At 36.9% G+C, this 21840-nt stretch overlaps 1 protein-coding gene across 7 annotated transcripts in view; it reads left to right on the top strand.

Moving 5' to 3' along the window:
- CEP128 (centrosomal protein 128) overlaps positions 1-21840 on the top strand; it is a 137160-nt gene that overhangs the window by 7961 nt on the left and 107359 nt on the right. For all 7 annotated transcript variants that reach the window (XR_015702264.1, XM_087747440.1, XM_087747436.1 and 4 more), the window contains exons 4-8: positions 159-285; positions 1248-1369; positions 3799-3890; positions 4634-4706; positions 16122-16238. Coding sequence is in view for 6 of the 7 variants with exons in the window: in XM_087747440.1 (XP_087603566.1) it covers positions 159-285; positions 1248-1369; positions 3799-3890; positions 4634-4706; positions 16122-16238 (531 nt within the window). In the remaining variant the exon portion in view is untranslated. The remainder of the gene's footprint in view (positions 1-158; positions 286-1247; positions 1370-3798; positions 3891-4633; positions 4707-16121; positions 16239-21840) is intronic.

The following is a 21840-nucleotide window of genomic DNA, read 5'->3' as shown; positions in this document are numbered from 1 at the left end:
ATACGAGATATTGAAGAAAAGCTGTTATTAATTCATAGCTATATTTGGCTTAAAAATAGTTTTGTTTCTCTTAATGACTTTTTTGAAAAATAAAATTTTACATGCATTTTTTTAATCAGTCTGTGCTCATATTTCAGTAAACTGTAATTTCTCTGCAGTTAAAAGAAACACTGGAACAGTCTGTAGGTCAATTAAGGAGCCAACGATTAATCCGAAACTCTGGAATGAGAAGTGCTTCTCTCTCAAGCTTATACCCTAGTGATATGGATGGAGAAGGAGTGTCAGGTAAAATACTTAAGGTGCTTGAGTATACTTAAATTGTATACAATGGCTCTTTCCAGCCGTTGTTTGCAAAGAGGAAATTAAGAAGAAAAATGTGTAAAGATAGTGGCACAAAAAGTCATCATTGATTACTTCAAAGAAATTCAGTTTAGAAATTTTGGAGACCTGCATTAAGTTATGCAATTGTTTATTTGGTAAACTCTTATAGCTTTCTATTACATACTCTTTTCTGCTGATATCCCTAGAGATCTAAATGAAACATTGACTCTTTCAGTAGAGAAAATTCTTTGTCCGCTGCATGAGTTGTAGGTACATACAAGTTAAAGCTAAATCCAAAAGATATTGCAGCTTCTGAAGCTTGTTTCACAGCAAAAAGGAATGTTAAATCTTAAATGCATAAGATTGTGGATGTGTGGTTGAAATTCTGTAAGTGGAAAAGGAAAAACTGAGCCAATGTATAACCTACAAAAAAGTAGTTTTTTGTTGTATGTGTCTCTGAAAATTCATTGTATTTTAGGAAAAGGTATATTTGGAGGAGTATTCCTCCCAGAAGTAACATTTAATGTGTTTAGTAGATAGCTCTAAAACTTTCATTTTTCTAATGTAAAAACTATGAAGTCCTGTATTCTGAAGCTATAATAGATCCAGGTAGAGGAAAACCTGTTGCTTGGGCAGATAAAATTTGAGGAAAAACTACTTATTCCTTGGAGGAACAAAGGAAACCTCTTTCTTCCCCATCACATACATGTATTCCAGAAATATTTAAATTGAAGAAGAATCCTGGGAAGAGCTAAACAAGAAGTATGCCTGTGCATTTTATGTAACTTTAGTAGTTATATTGTCTGTAACGTGGCCTTTAAGGATATTGACAAGATGAAACACACGTGTTTTGTGATGCAAAATGAAAAATTTCCCATACAAAGTTTTGTCTTCCTATTTATTGTTTTATCTCTTACCTCATAAAGGGAACCGCCACTTGCTGCCTACTTCTCCTCTCAAGGATTATGGAGACTCACAGGGCAATAAACATCGAAGGTCTAGATCTGCAAGTGTTCGATTTGTCAATGAGGCAGATGATTTGGACCAGGTACAGAGCACTAATAGGAGTTGCTTCCCCAAATAGGCAATATGTGGTCACCAGGCTCTTTGCTTTTACGTCAAATGAGGTTATTCTGATGATGCAGCTATAAATGTTTCAACTATGAAGTGTGCTTTCAATGTTAAGTGCCGTTCTTCATTAGGCAGTCACCTCTTCTATTTGTCAGTGTCATGAAGTTTCATACAAATCTATCATTACAGATAAAAAGATGCAGATGGTGATATCAAAAGGAATGTATGAAAATAATCTCTGTATTTTTAGGCCATGTTTGAGAGAGAAAAATCATCTCCGAATGTGTGATTAACATTCACGTGCTGAAATCCAGTATGGCTATAAAGGGGATTGTTGTGCTTTAGTTAATGGCACAGGATCTTAGTGCTTTTGCTGTTTACTTCAGTGTAGCCTGGATTGATTTTGAGCCAGCTAGTTCTCCATCTTAATTCTAGGTCTGACCTGTGAGTAGGATAATTTGACCCCGTACTTCAGGCAGATGATGTGAGGAGGAGAGGATGTGTATGGCACTGGTAATTTTCATAACCTCAACTTGTGTCTACTTGCAGACTCTTCAGAAAAAATAAATTAATTACTTTAATGGATAAGATTATAGACTTTCTGTATCCTGAAGATAGAGAAGAGATTTCAGTTCGTGTGTTTGCTCTTTCAGACAGAGTGGCTAGACCTGCTTGAGTGAATCCCTCTGTGTGGACTAATTTGTCCAGGAGAAATGTATTACGACTAATATCAAAGCAGCTGATTGTAAGGTGTTCATGTTGGCTTTATTAAGTCAGTCTCAACTTTCAAATAATTAATTTTAAACTTAAACCACAATACAATCTGTCAGTTGACGTTTTGGGAAGTTGAAGTGATACAGAAATTCCTAGACTTCTATTTAACCCTGTTTCATTGTCCTTTCAGTCTACTTCTCCCTCCATTCCTTCCTCCCCCGAGGTTAGTATGGAACATAATCCTTGGAAGGAAATAATGTTATATGGAAATCTTTCCTCCTAAGCTTCCAAAAAGTTTAGAAATCTTTTATGCTACTTCTAAATATTCTATAAATATCTTAGAAATTTTATTCAAGGGAGTTCCTGCAATGCATACAAAATTCCTAGTTTATATTGTTACTATGTAAGGAAATAGCTTTTCCTGTTTTGATGATAACTGCTGGTTTATTCCTCATTCTTGCTTTTCAGTGAGTGAACATGTCTTTACTCCATCATTAACTCTTTTGTAAGAAGAGTATAGTGCTTTGAGGAATGATGAACTAGAAGTACTCATTGATCATGACCATAGGTAGAAACTGGGGCAGAAATAAAGCAGTACTGCTTAACTAAAGCTGTGGCTTTTTCTTCTTTCTGTAACCACAGTCCCTTTATGCCCATTCTGGCTGCTTCTAGCTAGGGTAATTTTCCACGCGAATGGGCTTTTAACACATTTGAGTCTCTGTCCTTCTTAGGCTGATACGTTCTGAAAATATGCTGTGTTTTTCAAAGTCTCTTGGGTCAGGTTGAAATTTCTGGTTAGTCATACAGGGGAGATGGTAGTGCCTGTGTCTGAATGTTGAGGGCAGTCAGCTGGGCTGTGGAAGATCCAGGTTTAAGTCTTGGGCATAGAACAAGGGAATGTTACAAACCAGGGTTTTTCATAGTGATGGTACTGGCCACTGAGTTGTTGACAGCAGTAGGATGGATTAACTGTCACTTTTTATCCCACAAAGGATGGATGACCTATTACTTTTTTTATTTGCTCCCTTAAAAACTTTGCCTATAAATTGGGGGTCTGCTGAATGGGGGAAATGGGAGGTTTTACAGAGGAAAATAGATTGATTTTTTTTTTTTTTAAGCTCTGAAAAAAGCATTCTAGTAGAGTATGTAAAGTCTTGGGCAAGGTAAAATACCTTTCCTCAGTGCCTTGGTAGTTCATGAATACATCATAGTGTTCTGCTTGGTCACTTTCAATTTCATATGCCGTCTTTTTATAGTAAGCTATGTAGCTAGGCAGAACTTTATTTCCCTTATACTAGCATTTATTAGAAGGAAATGTGTCTCTCCTGACTTCACCTATTCATATCTTTCAACTTGCTTTGCATCAGGTTAAAAAGATGGTGCAGTGGCAGGTAACAGAAATGACCAAGCTTTGAACCATAGAAAAAAAAACATAGTTGGGAAACTTGGTTTAGCAAATAATGTACTGAAAATTAAACTTCAATGAACAAGTGTTGTGAAGGGTTGATTGAATTAGAAGCACGCGAGCTTCATCCACTCATCCAGGCTCATCTGCAATTCATGGAATTTTGTTATTTTGTAGGTTATTTTTATCTGCTTTATTTTTAAAAGTGTGTATATATGTATTTTTGGAATATCACAGAAGAAAAGCGTTCCTAAGCCTTGGCTTAATTTCTGTACTTTAATTTACAGTTGCATTCTTTCCACCAGTCTCTTCGAGATCTCAGTAGTGAACAAGTTCGCCTAGGAGATGACATCAGTCGGGAGCTTTCAAGAAGAAATCGGTATAAACAGAAAGTAACTCCATGTGAAGAATAGTGTGGAAAATAATTATTATGCTTTTAAATAATTCTTAAACTCCTTTGTTCTTTTGTATTAAAAAAAAAAAAATTGGGGGAGAGTGGGGAATTGCACAACATGTGAATGAAAGCAGTATTATGAACTGCATGTTCCATGTCATCTTGTGCAGTATTTATAAATGTAAATAACGCCCATCAATTCTGATTTGTATAGTATATGTGGCTTTCCCCCCCTTTTTTATATATGGAGAAAACAACAAGGACTTGGGAATTTCTTTTATTACAACTTTGCTCCTTATTTGTTCTTGGTACTGGAGTCTCTTGAGGGCAAGCTCTCATGGAGGCCATAATGTTTTTGTAAAGTACATACTGTCTCAACATACGGTGCTTTGTTTAATAGCAATAAGAGGAATTAGTTTGCTAATTCCTAGTAGGAGCTAGTACTGTTCAAAAGGACTGTGTAGACGTGTTCATGATTTTGTACTTGTTGACCTGATACCTAGCCTTCCAAACTAGATGCTCTGTTAGCTTCACTTGAGGAATGGAAATGCTTTTTATCGTGAATTTTCCACTTGAGGCTGGTCTCCAATTATGCTAGGAATTTAGAGGCTGTAGAACAAATTGAAGTAGCATACAAATTTAGGAGATTGTTGCTGCTTAAAATTATCACAGTTGATATTTAGTTTTTGCACTGTAGAATATTGTCTTACCTATATTTTTCTATGAAGGACTGATGCTGAATTAAGAAAGACTTTAGAAGAATTGTCTGAAAAGCTCACTGAGTCCCGAAGACAAGAAACGGTAAGTGTGACTAACATGGAAAGATGATTTATATTTTGTATTCTAAGAAGGATGTAGGCTTCTAGTTCAATGTGTGTGTTGGTAATCAGTACCATATATTAGTATGTATATCTGAACATGATCTTATCTAGGCTGCTGTAGCTTGTTATAATGTTACCCTTCAATAATGAAATCAGCAAGACAAGTTTTATATTTCAGGTACTTGTTTAAAGTAAAAGTGAGTCTTTTACAAGTGTGTATGTAGTGAATTTTTCTGAATCTCCAAAATTCATGGTCTTGGAGAAAGCTGCTTTTTAATTTTGAACATTGGTTTGAATGCTATCATACTTGTTGAAGGCACCTTTTGAAAAATACAAGCTTTCCCATGTTATGATGATGACCAATATTGTTTCCTCTTCCTCCCTCCCTCCCTGTTCTTTTTGATCCTTATCATCTGTGCAGCATAACAGGAGGAGTCTCTCTGGGCTGCACTCTTCTCTGAAGGCTTTGTGACAAATGTAATAAAAGAGGCAGGACAGCCGTGATAGTCCCTTCTTTTTTGCCTCCTGTATCTGCCGGAAGCAGACTAGCTGCAGTCTGTATCACTTAAATGTGAAAGAGATCTGCTATTGAGATGGAAGTCAAACAGTGGATTGCTGTAGGAACAAGAGAAGTTGAGGATCTCCCCAGTAGTTAAGTGAAAATCCTGTAGGTATTTCTGGACTCATAAGACTTGAGTGTATGCTTTGTGTAAATATTAATGTGGTATCAGTAGCAATGCTGACTTTTCAGAGCAAGTGTTGTGTGTACTTATTTTCCCATAGGTGATTCATCGTGCCCTAAAATTGTATGAATTGGTACTAAATGCTCTGCCAAGAGCTTTAGTGATGTGTTTGTCACTGATAATATTGTTGGCACAGACCGCTTCCTGGCACCAGCAGACTTAATAATTGTACTTGTGTAAATTCCTGACTCTAGATGAAGTTGGACAGGGATTCAAGAGACTATAATCTATCAGTACCAGTTACATGCTTGATGTGATAGAGTCCATCAGTGGAGGAAGACTTGCCTTGTCAGCCTTCCTAGAAAAATATAACAGGCTGTCTTTGTGAGAATGTTAGCTCTGCTTTCTCCTAATAGACTGGTAGGATGAAATAAGTTTATCTGTTAAAGAATTCTTGATACTTGCAAAACTCTGGGTTTTTCTTGTTGTGGCCTACTTTTCAGTATACTTTTTTTTTTTTTTTTGTCTTTCATGTACCAGGAAATTAGCAAACTCACTAAGTTTTAACCAAGATGGTTCTCAAGAAAATAGCTGCTGCAGATGGCTACACAACTGTTCAATGCCTTTGAATGAGAGAAACAAACCTTCCTCCTTAGTCCTCTAGAATGCTGGCAGCACTGTCTTTCCGTTAATGAAATGAAAAGTGACCTACCATAGTAGGATTTTGTGACCTACCATAGTAGGATTTCAAGATTTGAAATTGAATATTAGAACTTTTGACCTAAGAGAAGCAAAAAATGAGAGATGTGAAGTGTAACAAGGAAGCCTTCTGTAGTATCATAGAATGTCCTGAGCTGGAAGGGACCCACAAGGATCGAGTCCAACTCCTGCCCCTGCATAGGACAACCACAAAATTCACACCATATGTCTGAGAGTGTTGTCCAAATGCTCCTTGAATGTTGTCAGGCTTGGCGCCGTGACTACCTCCCGGGGGAGCCTATTCCAGTGCTCCACTACCCTCCGGGTGAAGAACCTTTTCCTAATGTCCAACCTAAACCTCCCCTGGCATATCTTCCTGCCGTTCCCTCAGGTTCTGTCATTGGTTGTTTGTTAATGGTAAGGGGAATACCAGAAGAATAAGTCTTTTAGTTCAGAGAGAACATTATCCAATAAATCTATGAAAGCTCAAGTGTTTCATGACATTTTTTTAGTGAAGACACAACCACTGCAGTGAGATGGTTTTCATGTGTAGGAATAGTAAGACTTCAGCTGAAACATTCTGCTCATTGCTGCTTATTATCTTTAGGAAGAACATTGGCCAAATAGAGAGAAGACCAGAAAGAGGAGAGGGAAAAATAAAAAAGGCCACTCATTGAAAGACTTCCTTGAAAGGTTAAAACAATTGCTGGGGTTCAATTTGCAGAAGAAATATGTAGTTAGGGAAGATCTAGCCATGTATGATGAATGGTCAAAAAGTGGATGTTTAGTGAATGATATTAGAATAGAAAGGCATCTAATGATAATTCTGCACAATACTAGCCTAATCACTTGTGGCTTGGGAGCTTCTTAGTCTGGAATTGATCTCTCTGCTTTCTGTACTTTAGTAATCCTTCTGTGGATTTCTTTTCTGGAACTTGTCCAGTCTTTGTTATAACTTGCATATCTTCATCATCTTACTTGTCCTGTAGCAAGGAGTTCTCCAGACAGATTACATATTGTGAGAGGAGCTGCTGCTTTTGTGGTGGTTTGGTTTTTTTGGTTGTTTTGTGTGTGTGTTTTCAGTGTGTCTTGGTTGGTGTGTTTGGTTTGGTTTTTTGTTGTTGGCTTTTTTGTTGTTGTTGTAAGGTTTGTGGTCGGTTGTTTTTTTTTTTTTTTTTTAAATCTAACTGCTTTTTCATCCCTCACTTTCATTGGAGGAGGTTGTTCAGTTTCTTCAGAGGCTTTTCAGAGGATTCCCTTTCTCTTCAGGCTGAAGAATTCTGCCATGCTTAGTTGCTCATTGTATCTAGGCAATTCCACACCACTGAAAAAGCCTAGTGGTAGCAAGATTCTGCACTGCTTCTTTACCTGTGCTCTCTGATACTAGGTGTGGATCCTTTGCCCTTGTTCAGAGGGATTGTTCAGGCTGGCAGAATGGGTGAGATGAGTTAAATGCAAAAGAGGGGAATTTAGCATGGACGTTAAGAATAAAAATAATTATGAGCATAGCAAAGCATGAGGTAAGAGTGGATGTGGAAACTGTGGTCTGTTACTGTAGATTTTTGAGATCCTTTACTACCTGTCTGTGTTTAGGAATTCTTCTATTGAGATTATTTAATTCAGAATTGATTTCTCATTGGTGAAAGTGAGTTGGCTAGGAGGAGATACTTCTTTCCTCACAACTTCCTTATGCAAAGTTGTGCCAGAACTTTTGCCCTTAGTACTTTTATCACTTCGCTTTGGAGTGTTTATCACCGCCAACATTGCCATCCTTGTATTTGTATTCTACTGTATGATTCTTGGTGATAAATTGTCAACTTGAAATCTTGATAATTTGACATGATGAGTTCATGGTAGAAACATTCTTTTCAGTTCAGTGTCCTTAAGTCTTCATTTCTGTAGGGTCATATATCTAAATTCTTACAGCTGTACTGTCCAGTATAATCAGTGCTGTTTGAAAATTGCCTGTATATAGATATGTGGTGATAAAGGTCTAGTCACTACAGTTGTTCTGAGTCACTAGTTCAGAATTTATTTTTAATAGAGGTTATGATTCTTAGAGCCTTTTTGATGCTGAATCTGAATACTTTAAGAGCCACACAACACAATCAATGCACATTAATTTTACCTTTAAAGGGAGCCTTTTCAACTCCAGTATAAAAAATGGAGGACATCTGAGGTGGTGATATAGGCATAGTTGGATGCCTATTTCAAATGAAGCACTTTCCATGGCCTTGTACTTGAGAATCTATGTGTGGTTTTGGTATAAAGACTGCAGGTTCTACAACTCTCTCTGTATCAAAATCTCTTATCTAGACATTTTGTGAGATTCCTTTTTTCTTGAAAAGAGCTTGGATGTCTGCTAGAGAAATGTCCATACAGACCTATAAACAATTGAAAGAATGTTACTTACTTTATGGTTATATAACATAGGCCTCTTGGATATTTTGTTGCAGTCTTCTGGTATAGAGGCGCATCCCAAATAGTACAAGAAGCTGATCTTTATGCATGGCAACTGCACCGAAGCACAGATTTGTTCAAATTAAGTAGATGCTTAATTGAGATGGTGCCATTAGAAGGTTAGTGTAGGCTGTGTCAGTGGAAGAAGACAGAAATGTCCAGTGAAATGGGTCCCACGTGGAGTTAATGTGGTTACAATGTCGCAGAGAGCCAGGATTATTGTCGGATAAGGAACTGTCCTTCAGAAGATCTGATATAGGGATTTTTGGCACTGCACAGGTGACTTGTAAAATGTATATCACACATTATTATTTTCCATGAGGGAAAAGTTTAACAATATTTAAAGTGACGTCTGCAAAAGAAGTTTGCTATTTTTGTGATTTTAATGCTTCTGTTTCAAGTCTGCATTGATGATAAAATAGGTCATAACAAGAAAGGCAACAAAAATCTGTTGAAATAGATTTCAGTCAGCAGGACTTGTGCACTAGAAATAAGTGGAAAGCTGAAAAACAGGAGAGAAATTCAAGAAGTGGGATGCTGCTTTTTGTAGATTAAGCATCCAGCATCTTCCACAAAATTATATTTAGCTGCATGACTTAAATGTCACCCTGGTTTTAAACAGGACATTCTATTCTTTGTGTTTAATTGGTGGTGGAGGAACTTTTTGTTAGCCTAATCCATTTTCATAGATTTTGCTGCTACCTGAAAGCCTTACGCAGAGACATAACTCTTAGTGTCACGATTATCATTCAGGTAGTCTGTGTTACTAAAAATGAATCCTTAGAATCACATTCTAATATGTTGTGAATGCAATAATTTAATGCTAGCATTTCATGTTGTTATGTAGAACCTCCATATTCTTTGTACTGTTCTTCAGTGAATCACTTGTCTACGCTAAGGCTTTTGATAAGATCCAGAGGACAAGATACATAGTCTTATGGTGGAAATGTCCTGAGTCAGGGTCATTTGGGATAAAGGAACAGAAATGAGTTTGAGTTTCTTTTGCATGTACTAATTAATGAGTTAACACTTAACTGCTTCTAATTTTTCTTTTTTATCCCTATTGGTGTGTCTGTGGTGGGTTGACCCTGGCTGGATGCCAGGTGCCCACCAAAGCTGCTCTATCACTCCCCTTCCTCAGCAGTCAGTTCATGACACGTTGTTTCTGTCGCTCTGTCCTCCTCAGGGGGAGGACTCCTCATATTCTTCCCCTGCTCCAGCGTAGGGTCCCTCCCATGGAAGACAGTCCTCCATGAACTTGTCCAATGTGAGTCCTTCCCATGGATTGCAGTTCTTCAGGAACTGTTCCAGTGTGGGTCCCTTCCACGCATGCAGTCTTTCAGGAATAGACTGCTCTAGTGTGGGTCCCCCATGGGGTCACAAGTCCTGCCATCAAACCTGCTCCAGTGTGGGCTCTTCTCTCCACGGGTCCACAGGTCCTGCTAGGAACCTGCTCCAGCGAGGGCTTCCCATGGAGTCACAGCCTCTTTTGGGCATCCACCTACTCCAGCGTGGGGTCCTCCAGGGGCTGCAGGTGGATATCTGCTCCACCATTTAACCTCCATGGGCTGCAGGGGGACAGCCTGCCTCACCATGGTCACTATTTCCCCCTCCACAGGCTGCAGGGGAATTTCTGCTCTGGCACCTGGAGCACCTCCTCCCCCTCCTTCTTCACTGACCTTGGTGTCTGCAGAGTTGTTCCTCTCATGTATTCTCACTCCTCTCTCGGGCTGCAGTTGCTGTTGTGCAGGTTGTTTTGTTTTTTGTTTTTTTTCCCCCTCCCCTTAAATACATTATCCCAGAGGCGCTACCACCATCACTGATGGGCTTGGCCTTGGCCAGCGGCGGGTCCATCTTGGAGCCAGCTGGCATTGGCTCTGTCGGACATAGGGGGGAAGCTTCTAGCAGCGTCTCACAGAAACCACTCCTGTAGCCCCCCCACTACCAAAACCTTGCCACACAAACCCCATACAGTGTCACAGGCTCTGTGACAAACTAAGGAAGGTCAGAGAGGCTACAAAAACAGGGAACATAGTTCTTGTGGGAGATAATGCTTACATGAGTGTAGACTGGGTAAATGTCATGTTGGGGGAACTATGTTTTTAGGTGGTGCATTAACTGCTTTGTGGAGCAAATAAGCAGAAATGTTCCAGAAGAAAAAAAAAAGTTATTTGTTATAAACAGGAGTCCTGTGTATGACTTTTAATCTGTGAAATATTCACCTTGTAACAGTGACCAAAACAAACTTACATTTGGCATTCCTACTGGAGCAAAAAAGTTAAAACTCTTAGAATAATGTTTGGTTTCTGAAAGAGAATTGCACAAAAATAAAGTATCTTCTTAGAAAAATGTTGAGGAATGAAGAGGGTAGAATGTTTGCAGACAATGTGGAAGTGATCTGAATACACTACAGTACTGACTTTGAATAAATGCGTTAAAAGACATGGAGATCAAAAGACAGCTGATGTAACTACACAGGGTAAAAAGGAGTCCTTCCAAAAGTTATAGCCAAATGATAGAAGTAGAAAGGTTAGATAAACAGCAGTTAAATATAAAAACTGCAGTAAGGCAGGTTTAAAAAAAAGTGGCAAAAAATTTGCAAAGTTATACGCCCTGATAAACCCTGTTTAATGGCATAGTATCCCTAGGTAAAAAGATATCAAACTAGAAAGAGTGTTCAGGGGAGATAACATCTGTGGAGAGGATGGGAGAAAGAATGTATTAGGTTTTTTGCATCCATCTTGACCAGGGAGACTGTTGGCAGGTTCCAACATAGAAATACATCAGAAAATTGGCCTCAGATTTGGAGGGACCTGTGTTGGGACTTATGCTATTCCATAGCATAAATGACAAATAATTTGGAATAATGTGGTGATAAGCGACCCAGTTTGTGATAGTATGATGATGCTAAATTTTCCAAAATGGAGAAAGTAAGTTTACTGCATTCCGGGAAGTCATCTTGCTAAACACTGCTAGGACATGAATGTGACATAGCAGCTTTTCCAGAGAATGCAGAGGAAGCCATAAGTGATGGTACCTGGTTCTTTTGCACTGTTGCGAGGTGCAACATAATAAAGCCTAATTTGCTATGGACTTGCGTGCTCTCTGCCTTCTTTTCCCAGTCTCCTCCCTTACCACTTGAATGCTTTTGAGTTTGTGTCACCCTACAAAAACTTATATTGTATCCTGGCTATCTGAATCCTTGTACAAGAACTTTCATGTTCTTCCCATATTATGCTTCCTCACCATGATACACCTCTAAAGTCCCATGACACTTTCTTTGCATCATTTTGACTTCACTGCTAGCTTTATTTTCTTATACTTCCAAACTAATATTTTTTTAGAATGCTAAATAGGCTAATACTTAATTTCAGACTAAATGCCTGTACTTTGCTGACAGCCAAAACAAAGGAATAGAGTTCTCCGTGTTTCACTGAATGGGGTATTTATGAGATCACCTCTGTCTAGGATCTTATTTTCTTGAACCCCCTCACAAAGTCTAAATATGTTTGACAGCTCTGTAGCACTGAACATTTGAATCTATTGGCCAATTTCAGCTGTGTTTTGGGGAGGCTAGGGAATGAGGAGCACAAATGAAAGACCATAATCTCCTAAGTATTGTTCTTTATAAAGTAGGCTAAAAGTGGTGTTTATGAGGTTGCCTTTGTTTAATCCCCTTTTTCAGGATTAATGCTAATTTAATGTTCCATAGTAAGCATTTTGTCTACCAGAAAATACTTTTCCTTCTGAAGAAATGTTAACCAATGTGGTACCTATTCCTTTATCCTAAAACAACTTTAACTATAGTCAACTATTCTGTATACCAAGCTCTATCTTACAAAAAAAAATCAAGAAAAATTTGGTGGAAAAAAATGATTGCTTTAAGGAATCATAGTTTTTGTTTATATATTTTTATATTTTGTTTATTTTTTATTTGTTCATAGTCTAAGGTTTGTTCTTTGTTTACTATGTCTTTTGTTATTTCATACACATTTGGACTAGTTCGTGAGGTTGCAAATTTTTTATTTATGAAATGACTGATTACATGCAGAAAAAACTTGGAGGAAATGAGAGTTGGGCAAATATTCAAACGTGTTCTATGCAAATCCTCTTAAAAAAGGAAAAGTTGACAACAAAGGGTAGGAAGTATAGCAATATATTTGGCTGAATTAGAAGCTCTGCATTTACTTCAGACACAAAGAGAAAGAACACAGAAAGCGGAAACTAAATAAGATTAATAAGAACAGTCATAAAAAAATAGTGCGAATATGTGAGAGTGAAAAGGCCGTGGTGGTAGATGGTAGGATGCCAACAAGGAGACATTAAGAGCGATGATTGGTCTGTTCCTTGCAGAAGAGGGGAAACTGCTGACACAGTGTGCCAAAAAAGTTGATTCCTGTTTAACACCCTTTTAACGTTGATATTTGCCACCAGGTTAAGCTGCAAGTTAGTGACCAGCAATGGGGGTGCAAGACCTCAGCTTAAAATACTAGGGGGGAAGGCAGGCATGTAAAATATTTTGAAATAATAATATTAGCTAAGAAACTTAAATAGCCATCTGAAGTGATCTTAGCGGCTGTTACCACTAACAGCTGTTTTGGAGCATTCATGGACAACTGTGGGGGTGAGTCAGAAAAAGTTTCTTGGAATATTGAAAAAGGGCAAATCCTGAAAAAGGAGAAAATATACTGATTATTTTTCCAGAACTTCATTTGTAAACATCCAAGAGCAAACAAACAAGAAACTTAAGTAGCAGACAACGCAGATTTGTCAAGAAAAATTACACTGTTATATCATAGAAGGAATTTACAAGGATGAAGCAGTAGTTTTCTACATCTTGATGCAATTTTTTGGAGTTTTTTTTAGACAGAACTTCATATACTGTTCTAATAAGCTTTTCAGTAAAACATGGTAAAACTGAATATAGTCTAGAATAAACACACAACTGTCCAGATTCCTGTGTAGCTAGTAAACTGTTCACTGTTAAAATTAGAGGAGTTAGTGAAGTGCATTTTACGTGTTGATATTCTTGATCTGGTTCTCTCTGAAGTCTTTATTAATAGTCTAGATGATGCAATATAGAGATGCTTATGTTTGCAGATGGATTTCAGGTATGCGGGAAAACGGAACTGTAATCTAGTATCCAGTCTTGGATGTGGCTTAGAGGCTAGAACAAGGTTAGTAGGTGTAAAATTCAACAGGGAAGACTAAAATTGTGCTTTAGGAAAAACAGATCATTTTAGAGGCAATGGAATGAATTATCTAGGGAGGCTGTAAAAGTTTTCTGTGAATGTTTTTGAGCAGGTTAGATAGACTTGTAGAAAAATGATATAGATATAAAAGGTCATGTGTTTAGCCAGGCAGTAAGTTTGCTAGCCTTTGAAGTCCCTTCTAGCCTCCTCTTTTTGTGCTCTGTACACAGAGAATATGAGCTAACGATATACTATATATACTAACTATAGTTTCTTGACAGAGTGTTTTTTTCCCCCAGTGAATTACTGGTAGCATCAAAATGTTTGATGATTTGTTTTGATTTTTTTTTTTAAGAGGATTATGTCTGTAACTGTGAAATTTCTGTACACCTGACAGATATAATGAATGAATCTTTTTCAGTACCTTGTTAGAAATAAGATAAAAGTTGTATTCTGGGGGGAGCTGAATGAAGTCAGAGGCAAGTCAAATCACTTGATATCTTGTAGTTAGTAAAAAGTTACTTTTTTACGCATTCTGCATTAGTGATAATTTGCAATGAAATCTGAAGTTTGCAGGAATCTGAAGCTTACCTAGCGCTGCCTCGTGTTGTCTTCTGTGCATGTGGTGAGCTAGACCTGTGTCAGTGAGGAAGTTACTGACCTCTCCTTTTGAATGTCTTCTTTGAGGGTGATGTTACTTTTGGATCTTTTGTCAAGTCTAAATTATACATTTTCTTTCTTAATAGCTTTAGTGTTCTCTTGCTTATCTTCACTGGAAAAAGGTGTGTGGGAGAGCTGAGAAAGCTTCTGCCTTCAGAAGCATGTAGCCGAGATTTTTTTAAAATGTAAAAACATTACTTTGTTTCATTTGTGTACTTTAGATATATCTGGAGAAAAGGATGACAGATATTTTCCAGTTTTCAGCAAAGATATAACAAGTTTAATGACAAAGTGTTATTTTCTTTCCTGCTACATAGCATTGTTGTTTCTGTTAGCTGCAGTATTTTGTGAATTATTAGAAGTAACACTAAGTAGTAGTTTTCAAAACAAATGTTGTGATATGGTCCTTATTTTTTATGCATTAGTTTTTACTAAGTAATTATGCTGGATTGTGATTCCAGAGCTTTCATAACTTACATGAAAGAGCGTGGTTTGATGCAGTACATTTGTTGAGCATCTCCTGATGGTTTTAAGAGAAAACACAAAATTCCAAATTGTAATCTGACTATTCATCTGGCTGCGCAAACAAGAGATGTTTTCAAACTGATGTGTTTGAAAGACTGATTCATTCTTTAGAAAGAAGAAAGAATGAAGACTGTTTCATTCTTTAAACCTGATGTACTTGTAAAGCCCAGAATATAAATGTAACCTTAATTATGTTTCTGTTGCTACACAACTGTGTTGCTCAAATTTTCTGTCTGCGTATATGCCTAGTGCTAGTAGAAGTGTGTTTAATGGTGAAAGTACAGATGACAACTTTTTCCCCTCTACATACATCAGAAACTAGTAGTTGAATGGTGTTTTAAATCTTTGTCTTTTTATGTAAATACCATTTGGTAATAGATATATTACTTTCTAGTGATTTTTTTAAAAATAATTAATTTTAAGGTAGGGAGGAAATGATACATAAATATTTTCCTTGCTAATCTTTAACAATATAAATTTAATTTGCTGCCCACAAGAGGGTGCTGTCTGCTAGCAGCTTGAAATGCAAAAATAAAGTAGTTCTGGTATTGTAGTTTAAAGGTTGAATTATTTTGTTTATAATCCAAATTGCTTTAACAAATAACTAGTGTTATTTGTATTAGTTTGTACATGGATTCACAAAATATTGGGAAGAAGTCTTAAAGTGATGTAATTATCTTGTGCTATTACATTCTGATGTACTTAGCTGTTTTTTACTACTTTTCACTCACAGATTTCAGAGTATGAAAGAGGCAACCATTGGTCTGTTTTACAGACTGGAGATGTGAGAGAAATGACTCTCCAGAGATTAATCAGGCATGTGGCAGAGAAGCTAAGATTTTTTGTATTGCAGCTTCAGGTTAGGCTGCACCAAGCTTGATATTGAGATGCTTAACACTTGAGTAGAACCACCACTGTAGAGAAAAACATGCACATATCTAAAGGAGGATATTGCTAGCAAGATAGCAGGCCAGATCCCTGCTTGAATACTTCTGGACTACTTACTGCTATAACTAGTTATTATCTGTACCATTCTAAATCTCATTTAATAAAATAAAAGTTTTGTTCTCTCTTCTTTCTGCCCCATAGTCCATTTACCTTTTTTGCCATTGTTATCTTAATATGTGGTAAAAGACACACTAATTTCCTGCAGGGTGGTTTTTTTTCTTTTTGAAGGTATCAGAACGGGTGGAGAGAAGACTTCAGGAGATAGAACAAGAAATACGTGCTGAAAGACAACTTGTAGAAAGGCGCCAGGACCAACTGGGACATATGTCTCTTCAGTTACAAGAGGTATGCAAATGAAAACTTCCTGTGTATTCAGGATTAAGTTAGGAATGTGCTGCATTTGTGAGCCTGGACCTGTCAAACTGGGAAAAGTGCTCATATCTTTGGCACATTCTTTTAACTGTATCAGTCCAGCTCTGTTTTGGCGACCAGATGATAGCAAGTCCAGTCTCTGTTCTTCATGATACTGTCTTTTCTATGTTTAGACCTTTTTGGTAACTGACACAAACATTCTTTAAAAGAACCCGCCCCCTATGCCCTCCCTCAAACCCCAAACAAACAAAAGAAGTCATTAGCTGGGTTGTCTCAGTTAAAACATTTTGTTTTCTAAAATGTAAACTTTGCTTGCAGTGAGCAGTTTATTTTTAATTTATTTCAACAAGCAATCAAATGCACTGTAGTGGCCAGACAGCTGTTCATTGCTTTTCAAACAGTTTCATTCAACAGTATCTGATGAAGTATAAAATATTGTTTAGGAGACAAATAAAAATGTTTATATTATGAATTAAAATTGGAGACAGCTACTAGCTTTTTTTCTACTTGTTTTAGGAAATGTATGGAAAGTGCATCTCTGTTTCTGATTTTACTGCTATTTGGAAAATCTGTGTCTTAACATAGTGTAACTTATTATTTCGCTCCCTTTAAGATATGATTTGCAATGTTATCTCTAACTATACAGTAGAATACTGTAGTTGAGAAGAAATGTGCAATTCCTCGTTTTTCACTTTCAAAATTAGTGACAGTATACATGCTTTTTAGAAGGCAGTTGTTTTATACTGTGCAGTGATATTGAGGAACCTTAATTTAGATTGACACTTTGTGTTTCATGTAAGGCTAGAGACTATTGAAAGAGGTCATATTTAATCAGATAAGATGCTTTTTTGATATAGATAAAAAATAAAGTTTATCAAAATGCTTACTAGCAGAAGCACTGCATTTCAGAAAGAGTCACTGTTTCATTTTTTTCCCCCTGTTGATGTCCTAGTGGGTGGAAAAGAACCAGAGTGCTTTATGACAGTTTTCATTGCTCTTTAATATGCCTATATCCATTTCTAGATTCTTCGGTTGTGCCTTCAGTCTCCAGTAGAAGGATGCTTAATGGAATGAGATGGTTTCATTTGATAGTGTTATCTGCAGATTGGAACAATATCTTATCTTTTTAAAGGGATAATGACGTGTATCTGTAAAGATACATTGACACTGCTATGATTTCCTTAGAAGGAAAACTTGAATTCAAGTGAATGAATTCAAATGTATTTCAAAGACTTTCATGTGGTTGCCTATGTGGTCATGAGCCCTCAAGCTGGATACCTTTATTCCTACTAGCTCATCTTTTGAATTTTATGCAGAATGAATATGAAATACTAGGTACATCCCTGACCTTCCATTCTCCTAAGCTCTTCAGCTGTAGATGAAGATGTTTTAATCCTTTCTCCTGCAAATTCTGTTTTGTTCCGTGCATATTTTTGTAAATTGTTTTTCCTGAGGAGCCCCTTTCTGTTTAAAAGATTTTTTTTTTTTTTTTTTTTTTTTTTTTGACACCACTGTTCAAAACTTCAACATATAGTCCTCGTTGTCAGTTTGCAGGAAAGCTCAACACCTATTAGTCTGCTTGGTAAACTTCTACTATTAGGAATTTCCCCAAGCCAAGATTCAGAGCCAATCTTGACAGGCTTATTCCGTGTGCCATGCATTCATAGCTGCTGCTACTTGGAGGAGAATCACATTCTTGGTGGTCATCTTCACTCTCTCAAGCAGGGGTTCATATCTCCAAATCGTCCTTCTGGGTGGCTGATCTCAGTCATGACTCTGGATTTCTTGGACTGGACTCTTGTCACTGTATTTGGGAATCCTAATAAAACATAGAGTACCCTGTTGCAATGAATTATGGATTTTTCAGGAGCTTCTAACTTCTAACATGCAAAACAGAACCTGGTGGTGTCAGATGACAAGTGTAGAATGGAGCTTCTTTCAATAGGTATTAGGCTTTCTTTGACAGATTACAGAGGAATATAGAGACAGCATCGCTCTTGAAACGCAGAGTTCTGTTACTCTCCCAGTAGCAACAAACAGTATGCCCTCTTCCTGCTGCTTCTTCTCTCATAGCCATCTTAACAGCTTGGAGAACATCTTTGTGACAGACTTGCAACTTCCTACATGCCAGATGTCTTTGGACTCCAATATCTAAGGTCCTTAGATCTCAGACCCTTATTACAAGCTTCCATCCAGCTATCCCATCTTCCTTCCCCATTGAACATTCATGTTAATTTGTCCTTCTCTAGGTATAAAATGGTCTCCTTTCTGGATGGTGTTTGTATTTATCAGGAATGGTTCAACATGTCTTGAGCAGTTGGCTGAGCTCTTTAGCTCTCACATTGGCAAATTGGATGACCTTGCATCCCACCTTTTGAAAAACACTTGGTTTTGAGAGCAAAATAGTCTGGATCCTGTACACGCTGCCTCTCTCTGTACTACTGTCCTGAGAGGTTGCTGTGTGGGGAAGCTTGGTGAAGAAAATTACTTTGTTGTGGAATATAAATTACAGAAGAAATGGGAATATGAGAATGTCTAGGGAGGCAAAAAGTTCAGAACTGATCTAATCTCAAAAACTAACAGGAAAAAATGCCAACACCAAAATGGTCTGAGAATCAGGTGTAGCAGATTTGAGTTTTTGAGCTTCTGGGTTTTGATTTTTCAAATTATTTTCTTTGTATGTGGTATTATAGATGAATAGATTCAGTATGGCAAACCAAATAGAATGAATAATGTAATTTATGACCATGAAGTATTTAAAATTTATGAATATGAATTGTTTAAAAATGTTGTTATTTCAACAACATATTTTCAAGCTGAGTAGTAGTTGGCTTCTTGTTGATTTGTTCGTTACTTGCATTAATGTAATTGTTTGGTGTATTTTGGCTATTTTTTATTTTTCTGTACTATAGACAAAATTAAATTTTTGGCTTTAAAGATCTCTGAGCAAAGTTGTTGGAAAAACTCTATAGTTTACACCATTTTTTATGGTTTTTTTAATATCCTATATTTTAAGTAAGCAATTTCAGCAAAGCCTACAAGGTAATTATTTAAAAAAAAAAAGAAAAAAAGAAAAAAAAAAATAATAGAATTCCTGATCAGAATCACTGGATCTTACTAATCACTCATCACTTGGTGGTAGCATTTGCCACAAAGATGGCTTGCTGGGTGAAAGAATTTTCAAGAACAGATATTCTCAGAGACTCCAGTGTGGAAGCTTACTTATTTCTTGACTGCCTTAGAGTTGAAATGTGGCTACATTGTACATTAAGAACAGCAACTTCTTAACACAATATATGACATGGCTGGTTTTCTTCCTTATTGTGAAATATGTTCTTTCATGCTGCTTTGATACTCAGCTATTGCAGATGCTATTCTCAAGTCAAGTGCACTCCTTTAATCTCTCATGGGATATACAGAACGAACCAGCTGCTGAAAAGGTGGATCTCTTCATTCAGTACATCCATACAAGTGTGTGCTCACTCAAAGATTCTTAGGGGATGTTGTAGATGAAAATACTCTTAATGAACACAGTTAACATAGGGAGAGGCTCGTTGCCTTTTTCTGCAGCTTGACTTTTTAATCAGCTGTTCCTCTTGTGGTGGCTTATATTTGGCTTGGAGTATCAGGAGTATCAGAAGCAGCAACCAAGCTGCTTTCCAGTAAATGAGATGTCCTCCACCGTTGAAGCATGAAGACATTTAGGGGTAAACCCGAGCCAGTAAACTCTAATAAATATCTGTGCTGGTTCTCTGCAAGAAGGCTTGGAGATGATAGTTTAATTTTTCTAATTTTCTTTAATGACACTTGTCTGCAATACTAACACCAACTGGGATAGTGATGGTTTTGGATTTTTTTGGTCCCTACTTGATTTGGAGTGGGGTGCTTGGATTCACCCATGTAAATATGTGTATGGGCAGTCCATTAGGAATAGAATGTTGCTTATCACTAACCTGAATTTCTTTGAGGAATGATAGCCATTTGCTCAGTTGCCCCTTGTCTTCCATTGCCCCTCATCTTCTGTTGCCCCTTTCTTTTAATAGCTCTGGGATTGAGGACTGTGAGAACATGGTCCTCCATTTATACAAATACACCATGTTGGAGGAGAGGGAAGGGTAGACATGCCTCCTGCAGGTACTGATTAGGAGAGAAAGCTTTCCATCTGAGAGCTTGAAGTGCGTGAGGACAGTATGTACTGAGGAATATATAAAGAAGTAGTCTTTATAACACATAAATGTTCCTAGGGCCTGGTGTGTATCTCTGTAGCTTAAGTTGCTGCATGTTAGAAAGAATGTACATGAATTGCTTTGTGTACTTTTGCATACCTTAGTGAGAATAAAGTAAATAACTAAGTATTTTGCTGCAGTTGTTATTTGGATGAAGCATGTTTCTACATAATTTTTAAGAAGGGCTTTTTATTTTGTTATTCTGTTTCTTGTCCTTTCTAATTTGAATTATGAGTTAGAGTCTTAGCTCTGTCAGTGGCCTCAGTCTTGTGGTGATCATTGCGTGGATGTAATGTTCTATTAAAGTCTCTTTCTGTCCTCTTTTATTTCTCCAAGATGCTTCCCAAGTAACATTACTGGAAGGAGGGTAGGGTTTGGACTGAGTTCTGAAATCCTGTCATTTAATACAGCCTGAATGATTTACAAAGAAATGCTATTTAAAGCATTTGTGGCTATTTAATGAGAAAATTTTTTCATTAGTTTGCCTGTTACACATTTCAAATGAAACAAAATCAAATTTGACTTTTGGACTTGATCAGTAGTTGCTTTAATTAAGAAATCTTGTGAGATTTAAATGTTAATAGTTATTATTTTTAAGGAAAGTGCAGTGCCCATAACTGACCACTGCTTGTCAGTATTTTACCATCTTAAGAGAATCATCTCCCTAAATCTCAATTATTAAATTATATATTTTTAGGGTCTAACTGAACATGATGAAACATTTGTTTCAGTGTTTCTCTTGTCTGTCTTGTCTTTTGTCTGATGTGCAAACTTTTTTTGTATTGCACTACTATTATAGACTAATTATTAACCAAGATGATATGTAGTTATATACTGAACATAAAGGAAATTTGACATACAAAATTTTGCATCTTTAACATCTAAATTTACGTTATTATTTTGAATCTGTAGTCTGTATGTGCTGTGTTTAGGTGGATAAAAATTTTCTCTACATTTTTATGTATCTTTTAACTTAGTGTGTAGTGGTGTGTTTAAACACTATCTGTTTAAACAGCAGTTACTGCAAATTAGAAAATTGCAATTAGCAAACAAATTCATAGAAATCATACATCTTCACTTTCTTCTATATTCCTGATACAAATGTGTTTCTGATTAGAAAGGAGAACAAATATGCTCATCTTGCCAGAGCTACTGGCTATATGGGTTGCTTTAACAAAACACATTTGTTGTGTAAACTAAAACTATTTTGATATTCTTCAGTGCTTTATTTTGAACGTGAACCTTGTACTGTTTGTTTGCATTTATGCATCCATTTTCTAAAACGAGATCAAGTATCATTCTTAAAAATGGGCTTTAAACAGCTTTTATATGCATTGGATGTCCTGGAT

The sequence above is a fragment of the Nipponia nippon genome, unplaced genomic scaffold, assembly GCF_047370975.1.
Source record: "Nipponia nippon isolate SJK-2023a ecotype South Korea unplaced genomic scaffold, ASM4737097v1 scaffold_11, whole genome shotgun sequence".
Classification (NCBI taxonomy): domain Eukaryota; kingdom Metazoa; phylum Chordata; class Aves; order Pelecaniformes; family Threskiornithidae; genus Nipponia; species Nipponia nippon.
Note: the sequence above shows the minus strand (reverse complement) of the source record. Positions and strands in the feature narration are given on the sequence as shown.